At 48.7% G+C, this 20,295-nt stretch overlaps 1 protein-coding gene across 1 annotated transcript; it reads left to right on the top strand.

Moving 5' to 3' along the window:
- Positions 1 to 506: 506 nt before the first annotated feature.
- Positions 507 to 16,861, top strand: LOC121274974 (putative uncharacterized protein DDB_G0271982; the record flags this gene model as incomplete). Its single annotated transcript, XM_041182353.1, has 4 exons — positions 507 to 557; positions 3,493 to 3,537; positions 15,580 to 15,723; positions 16,767 to 16,861. Coding segments are annotated over 4 exons (335 nt in total), but the record flags the coding sequence as incomplete, so codon positions are not given.
- Positions 16,862 to 20,295: the final 3,434 nt, after the last annotated feature.

Raw genomic sequence — 20,295 nt, 5'->3', positions numbered from 1 at the left:
TAGAGAGGCAGAAAAAGCAAGAGAAACAGAGAAAGCGAGAGAGACAGAAAAAGAATGAGGCAGAGCAAGGGAGCAGAAGAGACCGGGAGAATAAGATAAAGGGAGATAGAGAAAGCGAGAGACAGAGAAAGCGAGATACAGAGAAACCGTGAGAGACACAGAAAGCGAGAGAAAGATAGAGAAAGGGAGAGGCAGAGACAGGGAGAGCAATAGAATGGGAGAGGCAGAGATAGAGAGAGACAGAAAGCGAGAGAGAGAGAGAAAGCAAAAGAAACAGAGAAAGCGAGAGAGGTAGAGATATCGAGAGAGACAGAGAAAGCGAGATAGACAGAGGAAAAGAGAGAGGCAGAGAAAGCGAGAGAGACAGAGAAAGCGGGAGAGACAGAGAGAGCGAGAGAGACCGAAAAAGCGATAGGGACAGAGAATGCGAGAGAGATAGAAAAAGTGAGAGAGACAGGAAAAGTGAGAGTCAGAGAAAGCGAGAGAGACAGAGCAAGCGAGAGAGACTGGGAAAGCGAGAGAGGCAGAGAAAGCGAGAGAGATTGAAAAGCGAGAGAAAGAGAAAGTGAGAGAGACAGAGAAAGCGAGAGAAACAACGTGAGAGAGACAGGAAAAGTGAGAGACAGAGAAAGCGAGAGAGACAGAGAAAGCAAAAGAGGCAGAAAAAGCGAGAGGCAGAGCAAGGGAGCGGAAGAGAAAAGGAGAGTAAGAGAAATGGAGAGAGAGAAAGCGAGAGAAACAGATAAAGCAAGAGAGAGAGAAAACGAGAGAGAGAGAAAGCGAGAGAAAGAGAAAGCGAGAGACAGAGAAAGCGCGAGAGACACAGAAAGCGAGAGAGAGATAGAGAAAGGGAGAGGCAGGGAAAGGGAGAGCAATAGAATGGGAGAGGCAGAGATAGAGAGAGACAGGAAGCGAGAGAGAGAGAGAAAGCGAGAGAAACAAGAAATCGAGAGAGGCAGAGAAAGCGAGAGAGACACAGAAAGCGAGAGAGACAGAGGAAGCGGGAGAGGCAGTGAAAGCGAGAGAGACAGAGAAAGCGAGACAGAGTGAGCGAGAGAGACAGAAAAAGCGAGAGTGACAGAGAATGCGAGAGAGATAGAAAAAGCGTGAGATAGACAATGCAAGAAGGGAGAGAAAGAGATAGAGGCACAGAAAGTGAGAGAGAGAGAGAAAGCGAGAGGCAGATAAAGCGAGAGGCAGATATAGCGAGAGGCAGATAAAGCGAGTGGCAGAGAAAGCGAGGGAGGCAGAGAATGCGAGAGAGGCAGAGAATGTGAGAGAGGCAGAGAATGCAAGAGAGGCAGAGAAAGGAAGAGAGGCAGAGAAAGCGAGAGAGACAGGAAATACGAGAGACAGAGAAAGCGAGAGAGACAAAGAAAGCGAGAGAGACAGAGAAAGCGAGAGAGAGAGGACAAGCGAGAGACAGAGAAAGCGAGAGAGACAAAGAAAGCAGGAGAGACAGAGAAAGCGAGAGGCAGAGAAAGCGAGAGAGAGAGGACAAGCGAAAGACAGAGAAAGCGAGAGAGACAGAGAAAGCGCGAGAGACAGGAATAGCGAGAGACAGAGAAAGCGAGAGAGAGAGGACAAGCGAGAGACAGAGAAAGCGAGAGAGACAAAGAAAGCGGGAGAGACAGAGAAAGCGAGAGGCAGAGAAAGCGAGAGAGAGAGGACAAGCGAAAGACAGAGAAAGCGAGAGAGACAGAGAAAGCGCGAGAGACAGGAATAGCGAGAGACAGAGAAAGCGAGAGAGACAAAGAAAGCGAGAGAGACAGAGAAAGCGAGAGAGACAGGAAAAGCGAGAGACAGAGAAAGCGAGAGAGACAGAGAAAGCGGGAGAGACAAAGAAAGCGAGAGAGACAGAGAAAGCGAGAGAGACAGGAAAAGCGAGAGACAGAGAAAGCGAGAGAGACAAAGAAAGCGGGAGAGACAAAGAAAGCGAGAGAGACAGAGAAAGCGAGAGAGACAGGAACAGCGAGAGACAGAGAAAGCGAGAGAGACAGGAATAGCGAGAGACAGAGAAAGCGAGAGAGGCAGAGAAAGCGAGAGAGACAAGAAAGCGAGAGAGACAGAGAAAGTGCGAGAGACAGAGAAAGCGAGAGTACAGAGAAAGCGAGATAGACAGAGAAAGTGAGAGAGAAAAAAGCAAAAGAGAAAGAGAAAGCGAGAGAGACAGAGAATGTGAAAGAGAGGCAGAGAAAGCGAGAGAGGCAGAGGAAGCTAGAGAAAGAAATGCAAGGAGGGAAAGCGAGCCAGATAAAAAGCGAGAGCCATAGAAAGTGAAAGAGGCAGAAGAAATGAGAGAGACAGAGAAAGCGAGAGAGGCAAAGAAAGCGAGAGAGACAGAAAAAGCGAGAAAGACAGAGAAAGCGAGAGAGGCAGAAAAAGCGAGAGGCAGAGCAAGGGAGCAGAAGAGAACGGGAGATTAAGAGAAAGGGAGAGAGAGAAAGCGAGAGAAACAGATAAAGCAAGAGAGAGAGAAAACGAGAGAGAAAGAGAGAGACAGAGAAAGTGAGAGACAGAGAAAGTGCGAGAGACACAGAAAGCGAGAGAGAGATAGAGAAAGGGAGAGGCAGGGAAAAGGAGAGCAATAGAATGGGAGAGGCAGAGATAGAGAGAGACAGGAAGCGAGAGAGTGAGAGAAAGCGAGAGAAACAAGAAATCGAGAGAGGCAGAGAAAGCAAGAGAGACACAGAAAGCGAGAGAGACAGAGGAAGCGGGAGAGGCAGTGAAAGCGAGAGAGACAGAGAAAGCGAGACAGAGTGAGCGAGAGAGACAGAAAAAGCGAGAGTGACAGAGAATGCGAGAGAGATAGAAAAAGCGTGAGATAGAGAATGCAAGAAGGGAGAGAAAGAGATAGAGGCACAGAAAGTGAGAGAGAGAGAAAGCGAGAGGCAGATAAAGCGAGAGGCAGATATAGCGAGAGGCAGATAAAGCGAGTGGCAGAGAAAGCGAGGGAGGCAGAGAATGCGAGAGAGGCAGAGAATGTGAGAGAGGCAGAGAATGCAAGAGAGGCAGAGAAAGAAAGAGAGGCAGAGAAAGCGAGAGAGACAGGAAATACGAGAGACAGAGAAAGCGAGAGAGACAAAGAAAGCGAGAGAGACAGAGAAAGCGAGAGAGAGAGGACAAGCGAGAGACAGAGAAAGCGAGAGAGACAAAGAAAGCAGGAGAGACAGAGAAAGCGAGAGGCAGAGAAAGCGAGAGAGAGAGGACAAGCGAAAGACAGAGAAAGCGAGAGAGACAGAGAAAGCGCGAGAGACAGGAATAGCGAGAGACAGAGAAAGTGAGAGAGAGAGGACAAGCGAGAGACAGAGAAAGCGAGAGAGACAAAGAAAGCGGGAGAGACAGAGAAAGCGAGAGAGACAGGAAAAGCGAGAGACAGAGAAAGCGAGAGAGACAGAGAAAGCGGGAGAGACAAAGAAAGCGAGAGAGATAGAGAAAGCGAGAGAGACAGGAAAAGCGAGAGACAGAGAAAGCGAGAGAGACAAAGAAAGCGGGAGAGACAAAGAAAGCGAGAGAGACAGAGAAAGCGAGAGAGACAGGAACAGCGAGAGACAGAGAAAGCGAGAGAGACAGAGAAAGCGCGAGAGACAGGAATAGCGAGAGACAGAGAAAGCGAGAGAGGCAGAGAAAGCGAGAGAGACAAGAAAGCGAGAGAGACAGAGAAAGTGCGAGAGACAGAGAAAGCGAGAGTACAGAGAAAGCGAGATAGACAGAGAAAGTGAGAGAGAAAAAAGCAAAAGTGAGGGAGAAAGCGAGAGAGACAGAGAATGTGAAAGAGAGGCAGAGAAAGCGAGAGAGGCAGAGGAAGCTAGAGAAAGAAATGCAAGGAGGGAAAGCGAGCCAGATAAAAAGCGAGAGCCATAGAAAGTGAAAGAGGCAGAAAAAATGAGAGAGACAGAGAAAGCGAGAGAGGCAAAGAAAGCGAGAGAGACAGAAAAAGCGAGAAAGACAGAGAAAGCGAGAGAGGCAGAAAAAGCGAGAGGCAGAGCAAGGGAGCAGAAGAGAACGGGAGATTAAGAGAAAGGGAGAGAGAGAAAGCGAGAGAAACAGATAAAGCAAGAGAGAGAGAAAACGAGAGAGAAAGCGAGAGACAGAGAAAGTGAGAGACAGAGAAAGTGCGAGAGACACAGAAAGCGAGAGAGAGATAGAGAAAGGGAGAGGCAAAGAAAGGGAGAGCAATAGAACTGGAGAGGCAGAGATAGAGAGAGACAGGAAGCGAGAGAGAGAGAGAAAGCGATGGAAACAGAGAAAGCGAGAGAGGTAGAGATATCGAGAGAGACAGAGAAAGCCAGATAGACAGAGGAAAAGAGAGAGGCAGAGAAAGCGAGAGAGACAGAGAAAGCGGGAGAGACAGAGAGAGCGAGAGTGACCGAAAAAGCGATAGGGACAGAGAATGCGAGAGAGATAGAAAAAGTGAGAGAGACAGGAAAAGTGAGAGTCAGAGAAAGCGAGAGAGACAGAGCAAGCGAGAGAGACTGGGAAAGCGAGAGAGGCAGAGAAAGCGAGAGAGATTGAAAAGCGAGAGAAAGAGAAAGTGAGAGAGACAGAGAAAGCGAGAGAAACAAAGTGAGAGAGACAGGAAAAGTGAGAGACAGAGAAAGCGAGAGAGACAGAGAAAGCAAAAGAGGCAGAAAAAGCGAGAGGCAGAGCAAGGGAGCGGAAGAGAAAAGGAGAGTAAGAGAAATGGAGAGAGAGAAAGCGAGAGAAACAGATAAAGCAAGAGAGAGAGAAAACGAGAGAGAGAGAAAGCGAGAGAAAGAGAAAGCGAGAGACAGAGAAAGCGCGAGAGACACAGAAAGCGAGAGAGAGATAGAGAAAGGGAGAGGCAGGGAAAGGGAGAGCAATAGAATGGGAGAGGCAGAGATAGAGAGAGACAGGAAGCGAGAGAGTGAGAGAAAGCGAGAGAAACAAGAAATCGAGAGAGGCAGAGAAAGCGAGAGAGACACAGAAAGCGAGAGAGACAGAGGAAGCGGGAGAGGCAGTGAAAGCGAGAAAGACAGAGAAAGCGAGACAGAGTGAGCGAGAGAGACAGAAAAAGCGAGAGTGACAGAGAATGCGAGACAGATAGAAAAAGCATGAGATAGAGAATGCAAGAGAGGGAGAGAAAGCGATAGAGACAGAGAAAGCAAGAGAGGCAGAGAAAGCGAGAGAGGCACAGAAAGCGAGCGAGAGAGAAAACGAGAGGCAGATAAAGCGAGAGGCAGATATAGCGAGAGGCAGATAAAGCGAGAGGCAGAGAAAGCGAGGGAGGCAGAGAATGCGAGAGAGGCAAAGAATGTGAGAGAGGCAGAGAATGCAAGAGAGGCAGAGAAAGAAAGAGAGGCAGAGAAAGCGAGAGAGACAGGAAAAGCGAGAGACAGAGAAAGCGAGAGAGACAGAGAAAGCGGGAGAGACAAAGAAAGCGAGAGAGACAGAGAAAGCGAGAGAGACAGGAAAAGCGAGAGACAGAGAAAGCGAGAGAGACAGGAATAGCAAGAGACAGAGAAAGCGAGAGAGGCAGAGAAAGCGAGAGAGACAGAGAAAGCGAGAGAGACAGAGAAAGTGCGAGAGACAGAGAAAGCGAGAGTACAGAGAAAGCGAGATAGACAGAGAAAGTGAGAGAGAAAAAAAAGCAAGAGAGAGAGAGAAAGCGAGAGAGACAGAGAATGTGAAAGAGAGGCAGAGAAAGCGAGAGAGGCAGAGGAAGCTAGAGAAAGAAATGCAAGGAGGGAAAGCGAGCCAGAGAAAAAGCGAGAGGTATAGAAAGTGAAAGAGGCAGAAAAAATGAGAAAGACAGAGAAAGCGAGAGAGGCAGAGAAAGCGAGAGGCAGAGCAAGGGAGCAGAAGAGAACGGGAGAGTAAGAGAAAGGGAGAGAGAGAAAGCGAGAGAAACAGATAAAGCAAGAGAGAGAGAAAACGAGAGAGAAAGCGAGAGACAGAGAAAGTGAGAGACAGAGAAAGTGCGAGAGACACAGAAAGCGAGAGAGATATAGAGAAAGGGAGAGGCAAAGAAAGGGAGAGCAATAGAACTGGAGAGGCAGAGATAGAGAGAGACAGGAAGCGAGAGAGAGAGAGAAAGCGATGGAAACAGAGAAAGCGAGAGAGGCAGAGAAAGCGAGAGAGACAGAGAAAGCGAGATAGACAGAGAAAGCGAGAGAGGCAGAGAAAGCGAGAGAAACAGAGAAAGCGAGAGAGGCGAGAAAGCGAGAGAGACAGAGAAAGTGAGAGAGACAGAGAAAGCGAGAGACAGAGAAAGCGAGAGACAGAGAAAGCGCGAGAGACACAGAAAGCGAGAGAGAGATAGGGAAAGGGAGAGGCAGAGAAAGGGAGAGCAATAGAATGGGAGAGTCAGAGATAGAGAGAGACAGGAAGCGAGAGAGACAGAAAAAGCGCGGGACAGAGAATGCAAGAGAGAAAGAAAAAGTGAGAGATAGAGAATGCGAGAGAGGGAGAGAAAACGAGAGAGACAGAGAAAGCGAGAGGCAGAGAAAGCGAGAGAGGCACAGAAAGTGAGAGATACAGAGAAAGCGAGAAAGACAGAGAAAGCGAGAAAGAAAGAGAAATCGAGAGAGAGAGAAAGCGATAAGCAGATAAAGCGAGAGGCAGATATAACGAGAGGCAGATAAAGCGAGAGGCAGAGATAGCGAGTGAGGCAGAGAAAGCGAGAAAGACAGAGAAAGCGAGAGAGACAGAGAAAGTGAGGGAGACATGACAAGCGAGAGACAGAGAAAACGAGAGAGACAGAGAATGCGGGAGAGACAGAGAAAACGCGAGAGAGAGAAAGCAAGAGAGACAGAGAAAGCGAGAGAGACAGAAAAAGTGAGAGACAGAGAAAGCAAGAGAGACAGAGAAAGCGAGAGAGAGAGGAAAAGTGAGAGACAGAGTAATCGAGAGAGAGAGAACGCGAGAGGCAGAGAAACGAGGAACAGAGAAAGCGAGAGAAACGGAAAAAGCAAGAGAGACAGAGAAAGCAAGAGGGGCAGAGAATGCGAGAGAGACAGAGAAAGCGAGAGAGACAGAGAAAGTGGGAGAGACATGACAAGCGACAGACAGAGAAAACGAGAGAGACAGAGAATGCGGGAGAGACAGAGAAAGCGAGAGAGGCAGAGAAAGCGAGAGAGGCAGAGAAAGCGAGTGAGACTTGAAAAGCGAGACAAAGAGAAATCGAGAGAGACAGAGAAAGCGAGAGAGACAGGAATAGCGAGAGACAGAGAAAACGAGAGAGGCAGAGAAAGCGAGAGAGGCAGAGAAAGAGAGAGAGACAGAGAAAGTGAGAGTACAGAGAAAGCGAGAGAGACAGAGAAAGTGAGAGAGAAAAAAAGCAAAAGACAGAAATCGAGAGAGACAGAGATTGCGAAAGAGCAGCAGAGAAAGCGAGAGAGGCAGAGGAAGCTGGCGAAAGAAAATGCAAGGAGGGAAAGCGAGCCAGTGAACAAGCGAGAGGCATAGAAAGCGAGAGATGCAGAAAAAACGAGAGAGACAGAGAAAGCGAGATAGACAGAGAAAGCTAGAGAGGCAGAAAAAGCGAGAGAAACAGAGACAGCGAGAGAGACAGAAAAAGCAGGAGGCAGAGCAAGGGAGAAGAAGAGACCGGGAGAATAAGATAAAGGGAGAGAGAGAAAGCGAGAGACAGGGAAAGCGAGATACAGAGAAAGCGCGAGAGACACAGAAAGCGAGAGAGAGATAGAGAAAGGGAGAGGCAGAGACAGGGAGAGCAATAGAATGGGAGAGGCAGAGATAGAGAGAGACAGAAAGCGAGAGAGAGAGAGAGAAAGCAAAAGAATCAGAGAAAGCGAGAGAGGGAGAGATATCGAGAGAGACAGAGAAAGCCAGATAGACAGATGAAGAGAGAGAGGCAGAGAAAGCGAGAGAGACAGAGAAAGCGATAGGGACAGAGAATGCGAGAGAGATAGAAAAAGTGAGAGAGACAGGAAAAGTGAGAGACAGAGAAAGCGAGAGAGACAGAGAAAGCGAGAGAAACAGCGAAAGCGAGAGAGGCAGAGAAAGCGAGAGAGACAGAGAAGGCGAGAGAGACAGAGAAAGCGCGAGAGACAGGAATAGCAAGAGACAGAGAAACCGAGAGATGCAGAGAAAGCGAGAGAGACAGAGAAAGCGACAGAGACAGAGAAACTGAGAAAGACAGAGAAAGCGAGAGTACAGATAAAGCGAGAGAGACAGAGAAAGTAAGAGAGCTAAAAAGCAAAAGAGAAAGAGAAAGCGAGAGAGACAGTGAATGTCAAAGAGAGGCAGAGAAAGCGAGAAAGGCAGAGGAAGCTAGAGAAAGAAATGCAACGAGGGAAAGCGAGAGGCATAGAAAGTGAGAGAGGCAGAAAAAATGAGAGAGACAGAGAAAGCGAGAGAGGCAGAGAAAGCGAGAGAGGCAGAGAAAGCGAGAGAGGCAGAGAAAGCGAGAGAGGCAGAGAAAGCGAGAGAGGCAGAGAAAGCGAGAGAGGCAGAGAAAGCGAGAGAGACAGAGAAAGCGAGAGAGGCAGAGAAAGTGAGAGAGACAGAGAAAGTGAGTGAGACAGAGAAAGCGAGAGACAGAGAAAGCGCGAGAGACACAGAAAGAGAGAGAGAGATAGAGAAAGGGAGAGGCATAGAAAGGGAGAGCTTTAGAACGGGAGAGGCAGAGATAGAGAGAGACAGGAAGCGAGAGAGAGAGAGAAAGCGAGAGAAACAGAGAAAGCGAGTTAGACAGAGAAAGCGAGAGAGACAGAGAAAGCGAGAGAGACAGAGAAAGCGAGAGAGGCGGAGAAAGTGAGAGAGGCAGAGAAAGCGAGATAGACAGAGAAAGCGAGAGAAACAAAGTGAGAGAGGCAGGAAAAGCGCGAGACAGAGAAAGCGAGAGAGACAGAGAAAGCGAGAGAGAGATTGAGAAAGCGAGAGAGACAGAGAAAATGAGAGAACGAGAAAACGAGAGAGACATAGAAAGCGGAAGAGACAGAGAAAGCGAGAGGCAGAGAAAGCGAGAGACAGAGAAAGCGAGAGAGACAGAGAAAGCGAGAGAGACAGAGAAAGCGCGAGAGACAGGAATAGCGAGAGACAGAGAAAGCGAGAGAGGCAGAGAAAGCGAGAGAAAGAGAGAAAGCGAGAGAGACAGAGAAAGCGAGAGAGACAGAGACAGCGAAATTATAGAGAAAGCGAGGGACAGAGAAAGCGAGAGAGACAGAGAAAGCGAGAGAGACAGAGAAAGCATGAGAGAAAGGAATAGCGAGAGACAGAGAAAGTGAGAGAAACAGAGAAAGCGCGAGAGACAGAGAAAGTAAGGGAGACAGAGAAGCCGAGACCACAGAGAAAGCGAGAGAGACAGAGAAAGTGAGAGAGCAAAACTGCAAAAGAAAGAGAGAAAGCGAGAGAGAAAGAGAATGTGAAAGAGAGACAGAGAAAGCGAGAGAGGCAGAGGAAGCTGGTGAAAGAAATGCAAGGAGGGAAAGCGAGCCAGAAAAAAGGGAGAGGCATAGAAAGTGAGAGAGGCAGAAAAAATGAGAGAGACAGAGAAAGCGAGAGAGGCAGAGAAAGCGAGAGAGACAGAGAAAGCGAGATAGACAGAGAAAACGAGAGAGGCAGAAAAAGCGAAAAGCGAAGGAGACTAAAAAAGCGATAGAAAGAAAAAGCAAGAGGCATGAAAGTGAGAGAGAGACAAATCTAGAGACAGATAAAGCAAGAAACAGACAAAGCTAGAGATGGAGAAGGCAAGAGGCAGAGAAACCGAGAGACAGAGAAAGCGAGAGAGGCACAGAAAGCTAGAGGGAGAGAAAGCAAGAGATGGAAACCGAGCCAGAGTAAAAGAGAGAGGCAGAGAAAGCGCGAGGCAGAAAAAATGAGAGCGAGTGAGAAAGCGAGAGGGAGAGAGAAAGTGAGAGAGGCCGAGAAAGCGAGAGAGGCAGAGAAAGTGAGAGTGACAGAGAAAGCGAGAGTGACAGAGAAAGCGAGAGAGACAGAGAAAGCGAGAGGCAGAGCAAGGGAGAGGAAGAGAATGGGAGAGAAAGAGAAAGGGAGAGAGAGAAAGCGAGAGAAACAGATAAAGTGAGAGAGAGAGAAAGCGAGAGGCAGAGAAAGTGAGAGAGGCAGAGAAAGCGAATGAGACAGAGAAAGCAAGAGAGACAGAGAAAGCGAGAGAGACAGAGAAAGCGAGAGAGACAGAGAAAGCAAGTCAGAGAGAGAAGGCAAGAGAGGCAGAGAAAGCGAGAAGGAGAAAAAGCGAGAGAGTCAGATAAATCGAGACAGACAGAGAAAGCGAGAGAGTCAGAGAAAGCAAGAGGGAGGGAGAAAGCGAGAGAGACAGAGAAAGCGAGAGAGGCAGAGAAAGCAAGTGAGAAAGAGAAGGTGAGAGAGGCAGAGAAAGCGAGAGAGCCAGAGAAATCAAGTGAGCCAGAAAAAGCGAGAGAGAGAGAAGGCAACAGAGACAGAGAGAGCGAGAGAGAGAATGCCAGTGAGACAGAGAAAGCGATAGAGGCAATGAAAGGGAGAGAAAGCGAGAGAGACCGAGAAAGCGAGAGAGGCAGAGAAAGCGAGAGAGAGAAAGCAAGAGAGAGAGAGAGAAAGTGAGAGAGGCAGAGAAAGTGAGAGGGAGAGAAAGCGAGAGAGGCAGATAAAGTGAGAGAGAGAAATCGAGAGGGACAGAGAAAGCGAGAGAGGCAGAGATGGCGATAGAGGGAGAAAACGAGAGAGACCGAGAAAGCAAGTGAGAAAGAGAAGGCGAGAGAGGCAGAGAAAGCGAGAGAGCCAGAGAAATCGAGGGAGCCAGAAAAAGCGCGAGAGAGAGAAGGCAACAGAGACAGAGAAAGTGAGAGAGAGAATGCCACTGAGACAGAGAAAGCGATAGAGGCAATGAGAGGGAGAGAAAGCGAGAGAGACCGAGAAAGCGAGAGAGGCAGAGAAAGCGAGAGAGAGAAAGCAAGAGAGAGAGAGAGAAAGCGAGAGAGGCAGAGAAAGCGAGAGGGAGAGAAAGCGAGAGAGGCAGATAAAGCGAGAGAGAGAGAAATCGAGAGAGACAGAGAAAGCGAGAGAGGCAGAGAAAGCGAGAGAGGCAGAGAAAGTGAGAGAAAGCGAGAGACAGAGAAAGTGAGAGAGACAGAGAAAGCGAGAGGCAGATAAAGCGAGAGGCAGAGAAAGTGAGAGGCAGAGAAAGCGTGAGAGAGACAGAGAAAGCGAGAGAGAAAGAGAAAGCGAGAGAGGCAGAGAAGCGAGAGAGGTAGAGAAATCTAGAGATGCAGAGAAATCGTGAGAGGCAGAAAACGCAAGAGACAGAGAAAGCGAGAGAGACAGAGAAAGCGAGAGGAGGAGAATGGCAGAGGCAGAGAAATGGAGAGGCAGAGGAAGGGAGAAACAGTGAAAGGGAGAGGTAGAGAAAGAGAGAGAGACAGGGAAAGTGAAAGAAGCAGAGAAATCGAGAGAGAGAGAGACTCTGAGAGAGGCAGAGAAAGTGAGAGAGGCAGAGAAAGCGAGAGAGACAGAGAAAGCGAGAGAGGCAGAGAAAGAGACAGAGAGACAGAGAAAGCGAGAGAGAAAGTGAGAGAGAGAGAAAAAGCGTGACACAGTGAAAAAGCGACAGGGACAGATAAAGTGAAAGATGCAGTGAAAGCGAGAGAGAGAAAAAAAGCGAGAGAATAGAAAGCGACAGGGGCAGAGAAAGTGAGAGAGGCAGAGAAAGCAAGAGAGACAGAAAAAGCGAGAGAAGCAGAGCAAGCGAGAAAGGCAGAGAAAGCGAGAGAGAGAAGAAAAGCGAGAGACAGAGAAAGTGAGAGAGACAGAGAAAGCGGGAGAGACAGAAAAAGTGAGAGAGACAGAGAAAGCGAGAGAGACAGAAAAAGTGAGAGAGGCAGAGAAAGCGAGAGAGACAGAGAAAGCGAGAGAGAAAGTGAGAGAGAGAAAAAGCTTGACAGTGAAAAAGCGACAGGGACAGATAAAGTGAAAGATGTAGAGAAAGCGAGAGAGAGAAAAAAAGTGAGAGAGAAGAGAAAGCGACAGGGGCAGAGAAAGCGAGAGAGGCAGAGAAAGCAAGAAGGACAGAAAAAGCGAGAGAGGCAGAGCAAGCGAGAAAGGCAGAGAAAGCGAGAGAGAGAAGAAAAGCAGGAGACAGAGAAAGGGAGAGAGACAGAGAAAGCGGGAGAGACAGAAAAAGTGAGAGAGACAGAGAAAGCGAGAGAGACAGAAAAAGCGAAAGAGGCAGAGAAAGCGGGAAAGACAGAAAAAGCGAGAGACAGAGTAAGAGAGGCAGAGAAAGGGAGAGAGATAGGGAAAGCGAGAGAGAGAGAGAAAAGGTGAGAGTGTCAGATAAAGTGAAAGATGCAGAGAACGCGAGAGAGGCAGAAAAAGCGAGAGAGAGAGAAAGCGAGAGAGAGATAAAGCGAGAGGCAGATAAAGCGAGAGGCAGAGAAAGTGAGAGGCAGAGATGGCGAGAGAGAGTTAGAAAGCGAGGGACAGAGAAAGCGAGAGACAGAGAAATCGAGAGGCAGAGAAAGTGAGAGAGGCAGAGAAAGCGAGATAGACGGAAATGCGAGAGAGAGGGAAAAGCGGGAGAGACAGAGAAAGCAAGGGTCAGAGAAAGTGAGAGACAGAAAATGTGAGAGGAAGAGAAAGCGAGAGAGGCAGAGAAAGCGAGAGAGAGAGAGAAAGCGAGGGACAGAGAAAGCAAGAGACTGAGAAAGCGAGAGGCAGAGAAAGCGAGAGAGAGAGAAAGCAAGAGAGAGAGAAAGCAAGAGGCAGAGAAAGCGAGAGAGACAGAGAAAGAGAGAGAGAGAATGGGAGAGGCAGCAATGGGAGAGGCAGAGAAAGGGAGAGGCAGAGAAAGCTAGAGAGAGGCAGAGAAAGCGAGAGAGGCAGAGAAAGTAAGAGAGGCACAGAAAGCAAGAGACAGACAAAGCAAGAGAGAGAGAGAAAGCAAGAGGGACAGAGAGACCGAGAGATGCAGAGAAAGCGAGAGAGAGAGAGAAAGCGAGGGACAGACAAATGAGAGACAGAGAAAGGGTGCGAAAGGGAGAGACAGTGAAACGGAGATGTAGAGAAAGAGCGATAGACAGAGAAAGCGAGAGAGACAGAGAAAGCGAGAGGCAGGGCACGGGATAGAGAGAGAAAGCGAGAGAGAGAGAAAGCAAGAGGTAGAGAAAGCGAGAGAGGCAGAGAAAGCGAGAGAGAGAGAGAAGGAGAGAGGCAGAGAATGTAAGATGCAGAGAATGGGAGAGGCAGAGAAGGGGAGAGGCAGAGATAGGGAGAGGCAGAGAAAGGGAGAGGCAGTGAAAGCTAGAGAGAGGCACAGAAAGCGAGAGACAGACAAAGCAAGAGAGAGAGAGAAAGCGAGAGGGACAGAGAGACCGAGAGAGGCAAAGAAAGGGAGAGAGGCAGAGAAAGCGAGAGAGAGAGAGAAATTGTGGGACAGAGAAAGCGAGAGACAGAAAAAGCGAAAGGCAGAGAAAGTGAGAGAGACAGAGAAAGTGAGAGAAACAGAGAAAGCCAGAGGGATAGAGAATGCGAGAGAGACAGAGGAACGAGAGATACAGAGAAAGCGAGAGACAGAGAAAGCGGGAGAGACAGAGAAAGTGAGAGAGACAGAGAAAGCGAGAGAGACAGATAAAGCGAAGGAGACTAAAAAAGCGAAAGAAAGAAAAAGCAAGAGGCATGAAAGTGAGAGAGAGACAAAGCCAGAGACAGACAAAGCGAGACACAGACAAAGCTAGAGACAGAGAAGGCGAGAGGCAGAGAAAGCTAGAGAGAGAGAAAGTAAGAGAAGGAAAGCGAGCCAGAGAAAAAGAGAGAGGCAGAGAAATCGAGAGGAGGAAAAAACGAGAGAGAGCGAGAAAGCGAGAGGGTGAGAGAAAGCGAGAGAGGCCGAGAAAGCGAGAGAGGCAGAGAAAGCGAGAGTGACAGAGAAAGCGAGAGTGACAGAGAAAGCAAGAGACAGACAAATAAGAGACAGAGAAAGGGTGAGGGAGTGAAAGGGAGAGACAGTGAAACGGAGATGTAGAGAAAGAGAGATAGACAGAGAAAGCGAGAGAGACAGAGAAAGCGAGAGGCAGAGCACGGGATAGAGAGAGAAAGCGAGAGAGAGAGAAAGCGAGAGGCAGAGAAAGCGAGAGAGACAGAGAAAGCGAGAGAGAGAGAGAAGGAGAGAGGCAGAGAATGTAAGATGCAGTGAATGGGAGAGGCAGAGAAGGGGAGAGGCAGAGATAGGGAGAGGCAGAGAAAGGGAGAGGCAGTGAAAGCTAGAGAGAGGCAGAGAAAGCAAGAGAGGCAGAGAAAGTAAGAGAGGCACAGAAAGCGAGAGACAGACAAAGCAAGAGAGAGAGAGAAAGCGAGAGGGACAGAGAGACCGAGAGAGGCAAAGAAAGGGAGAGAGGCAGAGAAAGCGAGAGAGAGAGAGAAAGTGTGGGACAGAGAAAGCGAGAGACAGAAAAAGCGAAAGGCAGAGAAAGTGAGAGAGACAGAGAAAGTGAGAGAAACAGAGAAAGCCAGAGGGATAGAGAATGCGAGAGAGACAGAGGAACGAGAGATACAGAGAAAGCGAGAGACAGAGAAAGCGGGAGAGACAGAGAAAGTGAGAGAGACAGAGAAAGCGAGAGAGACAGATAAAGCGAAGGAGACTAAAAAAGCGAAAGAAAGAAAAAGCAAGAGGCATGAAAGTGAGAGAGAGACAAAGCCAGAGACAGACAAAGCGAGACACAGACAAAGCTAGAGACAGAGAAGGCGAGTGGCAGAGAAAGCTAGAGAGAGAGAAAGTAAGAGAAGGAAAGCGAGCCAGAGAAAAAGAGAGAGGCAGAGAAATCGAGAGGAGGAAAAAACGAGAGAGAGCGAGAAAGCGAGAGGGTGAGAGAAAGCGAGAGAGGCCGAGAAAGCGAGAGAGGCAGAGAAAGCGAGAGTGACAGAGAAAGCGAGAGTGACAGAGAAAGCGAGAGACAGACAAATAAGAGACAGAGAAAGGGTGAGGGAGTGAAAGGGAGAGACAGTGAAACGGAGATGTAGAGAAAGAGAGAGAGACAGAGAAAGCGAGAGAGACAGAGAAAGCGAGAGGCAGAGCAAGGGAGAGGAAGAGAATAGGAGAGAAAGAGAAAGGGAGAGAGAGAAAACGAGAGAAACAGATAAAGTGAGAGAGAGAGAAAGCGAGAGGCAGAGAAGGCGAGAGAGTCAGAGAAAGCGAGTGAGACAGAGATAGTGAGAGAGACAGAGAAAGCGAGAGAAACAGAGAAAGCAAGTCCGAGAGAGAAGGCGAGAGAGGCAGAGAAAGCGAGTGAGACAGAGATAGTGAGAGAGACAGAGAAAGCGAGAGAAACAGAGAAAGCAAGTCCGAGAGAGAAGGCAAGAGAGGCAGAGAAAGCGAGAGGGAGAGAAAGCGAGAGAGTCAGATAAATCGAGAGAGACAGAGAAAGCGAGAGAGTCAGAGAAAGCGAGAGAGCCAGAGAAATCGAGGTAGCTAGAAAAAGCGAGAGAGAGAGAAGGCAAGAGAGACAGAGAAAGCGAGAGAGAGAGAATGCCAGTGAGACAGAGAAAGCGATAGAGACAATGAGAGGGAGAGAAACGAGAGAGACAGAGAAAGCAAGAGTGGCAGAGAAAGCAAGTCAGAGAGAGAAGGCAAGAGAGGCAGAGAAAGCGAGAGAGACAGAGAAAGCGAGAGAGACAGAGAAAGCGAGAGAGAGGCAGAAAGCGAGAGAGACAGAGAGAGCGAGAGAGACAGAGAAAGCAAGTGAGAAAGAGAAGGCGAGAGAGGCAGAGAAAGCGAGAGAGCCAGAGAAATCGAGGGAGCCAGAAAAAGCGAGTGAGAGAGAAGGCAATAGAGACAGAGAAAGCGAGAGAGAGAGAATGCCAGTGAGACAGAGAAAGCGATAGAGGCAATGAGAGGGATAGAAAGCGAGAGAGGCAGAGAAAGCGAGAGAGAGAAAGCAAGAGAGAGAGAGAGAAAGAGAGAGAGGCAGAGAAAGGAAGAGGGAGAGAAAGCGAGAGAGGCAGATAAAGCGAGAGAGAGAGAGAAAGCGAGAGAGACAGAGAAAGCGATAGAGGCAGAGAAAGTGAGAGAGGCAGAGAAAGCGAGAGAAAGCGAGAGACAGAGAAAGCGAGACAGACAGAGAAAGCGAGAGGCAGATAAAGAGAGAGAGGGAGCGGGAGAGGCAGAGAAGCGAGAGAGGTAGAGAAAGCGAGAGATGCAGAGAAAGCGTGAGAGGCAGAGAACGCAAGAGACAGAGAAAGCGAGAAAGAGAAAATGAAAGGCAGAGAAAGTGAGAGAGGCAGAAAAAGTGAGAGAAACAGAGAAAGCGAGAGGGATAGAGAATGCGAGAGAGACAAAGAAACGACAGAGACAGAGAAAGCGAGATAGACAGATAAAGCGAGAGAGAAAGAGAAAGCGAGAGGCAGAGAAAGCGAGAGAGACAGAGAAAGCGAGAGAGAGAGAGAAAGTGAGAGAGACAGAGAAAGTGAGAGACAGAAAATGCGAGAGAGACAGAGAAAGCGAGAGAGACAGAGAAAGCGAGAGATACAGAGAAAGTGGGCGAGACAGAGAAATCGAGAGAGACAGAGAAAGCAAGAGAGACAGATAAAGCGAAGGAGACTAAAAAAGTGAGAGACAGAAGAAGCAAGAGGCATGAAAGTGATAGAGAGAGAAAGCGAGAGACAGACAAAGCAAGAGACAGAGAAAGCTAGTGGCAGAAAATTGCGAGAGAGACAGAAAAAGTGAGAGAGAGAGAGAGAGAGCGAGAGAGACAGAAAAAGCATAAGAGAGGCAGAGAAAGCGAGAGAGGCAGAGAAAGCAAAAGAGAGGCAGAGAAAGCGTGAGAGTGAGAAAAAGAGAGAGAGAGCTAAAGCGAGAGACAGACAAAGCTAGAGACAGACAAAGTGAGAGACAGACAAAGCTAGAGACAGAGAAGGCAAGAGGCAGAGAACGCGAGAGGCAGAGAAAGCGAGAGAGGCAGAGAAAACTAGAGAGAGAGAAAGCAAGAGAGGGAAAGCGAGCCAGAGAAAAAGAAGGAGGCAGAGAAAACGAGAGGCAGAAAAAATGAAGGAGAGTGAGAAAGCGAGAGGGAGAGAGAAAGCGAGAGAGGCCGAGAAAGCGAGAGAGGCAGAGAAAGCGAGAGTGAGACAAAGCGAGAGTGACAGAAAGCGAGAGGCAGACAAAAAGAAACAGAGAAAGCGAGAGGGAGCGAAAGAGACAGACAGTGAAACGGAGATGTAGAGAAAGAGAGAGAGACAGAGAAAGCGAGAGAGACAGAGAAAGCGAGAGGCAGAGGAAGGGAGAGGAAGAGAACGGGAGAGAAAGAAAAAGGGAGAGAGAGAAAGCGAGAGAAACAGATAAAGTGAGAGAGAAAGAAAGCAAGAGATGCAGAGAAAGCGAGAGAGACAGAGAAAGAGAGAGGCAGAGAAAGGGAGAGCAAGAGAACGGGATAGGCAGAGATAGCTAGAGAGAGAAAGCGAGAGAGAGAAAGAAATCGAGAGAAATGGATAAAGCGAGAGTGACAGAGAATGCGAGTGAGACGGAGAAAGCGAGAGAGGGAGAGAAAGCGAGAGAGACAGAGAAAGCTATGTAGACAGATCTAGCCACAGAGACAGAGAAAGCGGGTGAGACATCAAAAGCGAGAGAGAGCGAGAGAGATAGCAAAGCAAGAAATCGAGAAAGCGAGAGAGGCAGAGAAAGTGAGAGAGACGGAGAAAATGAGAGAGACAGAGAAAGCGAGAGAGGCAGAGAAAGCGAGATAGAGAGAGCGAGAGTGGCAGAGAAAGCGAGAGAGTCAGAGAAAGCGAGAAAGACAGAGAAAGCGAGAGAGACAGAGAAAGGGAGAGGCAGAGAAAGGGGGAGCAATAGAACGGGAGAGGCAGTTTTAGAGAGAGACAGAAAGCGAGAGAGAGAGAGAAAGCGAGAGATACAGAGAAAGCGAGAGAGGCAGAGAAAGCGAGAGAGACAGAGAAAGCGAGATAGAGAGAGGAAGCGGGAGAGGGAGAGAAAGCGAGAGAGACAGAGAAAGCGAGAGAGACAGAGAAAGTGGGAGAGACAGCGAATGCGAGAGAGATAGAAAAATTGAGAGAGACGGGACAATTGAGAGACAGAGCAAGCGAGAGAGACAGAGAAAGCGGGAGAGACAAAGAAAGCGAGAGAGAGAGAAAGTGAGAGAGGCAGAGAAAGCGAGAGAGACAGAGAAAGCGAGATAGAGAGAGGTAGCGGGAGAGGGAGAGAAAGCGAGAGAGACAGGAAAAGTGAGAGACAGAGAAAGCGGGAGAGACAGAGAAAGCGAGAGAGAGAGAAAGCGAGAGAGACAGAGAAAGCAAGAGAGACAGGAAAAGTGAGAGACAGAGACAGCGAGAGACACAGAGAAAGCGAGAGAGACAGGAAAAGTGAGAGACAAAGAACGCGTGAGAGAGAGAATGCGAGAGATAGAGAAAGCGAGATGCAGAGAAAGCGAGAGAAACAGAAAAAGCAAGAGAGACAGAGAAAGCGAGAGGGGCAGAGAATGCGAGAGAGATTGAAAAGCGAGAGAAAGAGAAAATGAGAGACAGAGAAAGCGAGAGAAACAAAGTGAGAGAGAAAGGAAAAGCGAGAGACAGAGAAAGCGAGAGAGACAGAGAAAGCGAGAGAGACAGAGAAAGCGGGAGAGACAGAGAAAGCGAGAGGCAGAGAAAGCGAGACACAAAGAAAGCGAGAGAGACAGGAAAAGTGAGAGACAGAGAAAGTGAGAGAGACAGAGAAAGCGCGAGAGACAGGAATAGTGAGAGACAGAGAAAGCGAGAGAGGCAGAGAAAGCGAGAGAGACAGAGAAAGCGAGAGAGACAGAAAAAGTGAGAGAGACAGAGAAAGCGAGAGAGACAGAGAAAGCGAGAGTACAGAGAAAGCGAGAGAGACAGAGAAAGTGAGAGAGAAAAAAGCAAAAGTGAGAGAGAAAGCGAGAGAGACAGAGAATGCGTAAGAGAGGCAGAGAAAACGAGAGAGAGGAGAAAGCGAGAGTGACAGAGAAAGCGTGAGAGGCAGCGAAAGCAAGAGAGGCAGAGAAATCGAGAGGCAGAGCAAGGGAGCAGAAGAGAAGAGGAGAGTAAGAGAAAGGGCGAGAGAGAAAGCGAGAGAAACAGATAAAGGGAGAGAGAGAGAAAACGAGAGACAGAGAAAGCGCGAGAGACACAGAAAGCGAGAGAGAGATAGAGAAAGGGAGAGGCAGAGAAAGGGAGAGCAATAGAATGGGAGAGGCAGAGATAGAGAGAGACAGGAAGCGAGAGAGTGGGAGAAAGCGAGAGAAACAAGAAATCGAGAGAGGCAGAGAAAGCGAGAGAGACACAGAAAGCGAGAGAGACAGAGGAAGCGGGAGAGACAGTGAAAGCGAGAGAGGGAGAGAAAGCGAGAGAGACAGAGAAAGCTATGTAGACAGATATAGCCACAGAGACAGAGAAAGCGGGTGAGACATCAAAAGCGAGAGAGAGCGAGAGAGATAGCAAAGCAAGAAATCGAGAAAGCGAGAGAGGCAGAGAAAGTGAGAGAGACGGAGAAAATGAGAGAGACAGAGAAAGCGAGAGAGGCAGAGAAAGCGAGATAGAGAGAGCGAGAGTGGCAGAGAAAGCGAGAGAGTCAGAGAAAGCGAGAAAGACAGAGAAAGCGAGAGAGACAGAGAAAGGGAGAGGCAGAGAAAGGGGGAGCAATAGAACGGGAGAGGCAGTTTTAGAGAGAGACAGAAAGCGAGAGAGAGAGAGAAAGCGAGAGATACAGAGAAAGCGAGAGAGGCAGAGAAAGCGAGAGAGACAGAGAAAGCGAGATAGAGAGAGGAAGCGGGAGAGGGAGAGAAAGCGAGAGAGACAGAGAAAGCGAGAGAGACAGAGAAAGTGGGAGAGACAGCGAATGCGAGAGAGATAGAAAAATTGAGAGAGACGGGACAATTGAGAGACAGAGCAAGCGAGAGAGACAGAGAAAGCGGGAGAGACAAAGAAAGCGAGAGAGAGAGAAAGTGAGAGAGGCAGAGAAAGCGAGAGAGACAGAGAAAGCGAGATAGAGAGAGGTAGCGGGAGAGGGAGAGAAAGCGAGAGAGACAGGAAAAGTGAGAGACAGAGAAAGCGGGAGAGACAGAGAAAGCGAGAGAGAGAGAAAGCGAGAGAGACAGAGAAAGCAAGAGAGACAGGAAAAGTGAGAGACAGAGACAGCGAGAGACACAGAGAAAGCGAGAGAGACAGGAAAAGTGAGAGACAAAGAACGCGTGAGAGAGAGAATGCGAGAGATAGAGAAAGCGAGATGCAGAGAAAGCGAGAGAAACAGAAAAAGCAAGAGAGACAGAGAAAGCGAGAGGGGCAGAGAATGCGAGAGAGATTGAAAAGCGAGAGAAAGAGAAAATGAGAGACAGAGAAAGCGAGAGAAACAAAGTGAGA

This window comes from Carcharodon carcharias (assembly GCF_017639515.1).
Source record: "Carcharodon carcharias isolate sCarCar2 chromosome 39 unlocalized genomic scaffold, sCarCar2.pri SUPER_39_unloc_4, whole genome shotgun sequence".
Classification (NCBI taxonomy): domain Eukaryota; kingdom Metazoa; phylum Chordata; class Chondrichthyes; order Lamniformes; family Lamnidae; genus Carcharodon; species Carcharodon carcharias.
The sequence above is the reverse complement of the archived record's forward strand: the minus strand, read 5'-3'. Positions and strand labels throughout refer to the sequence as shown.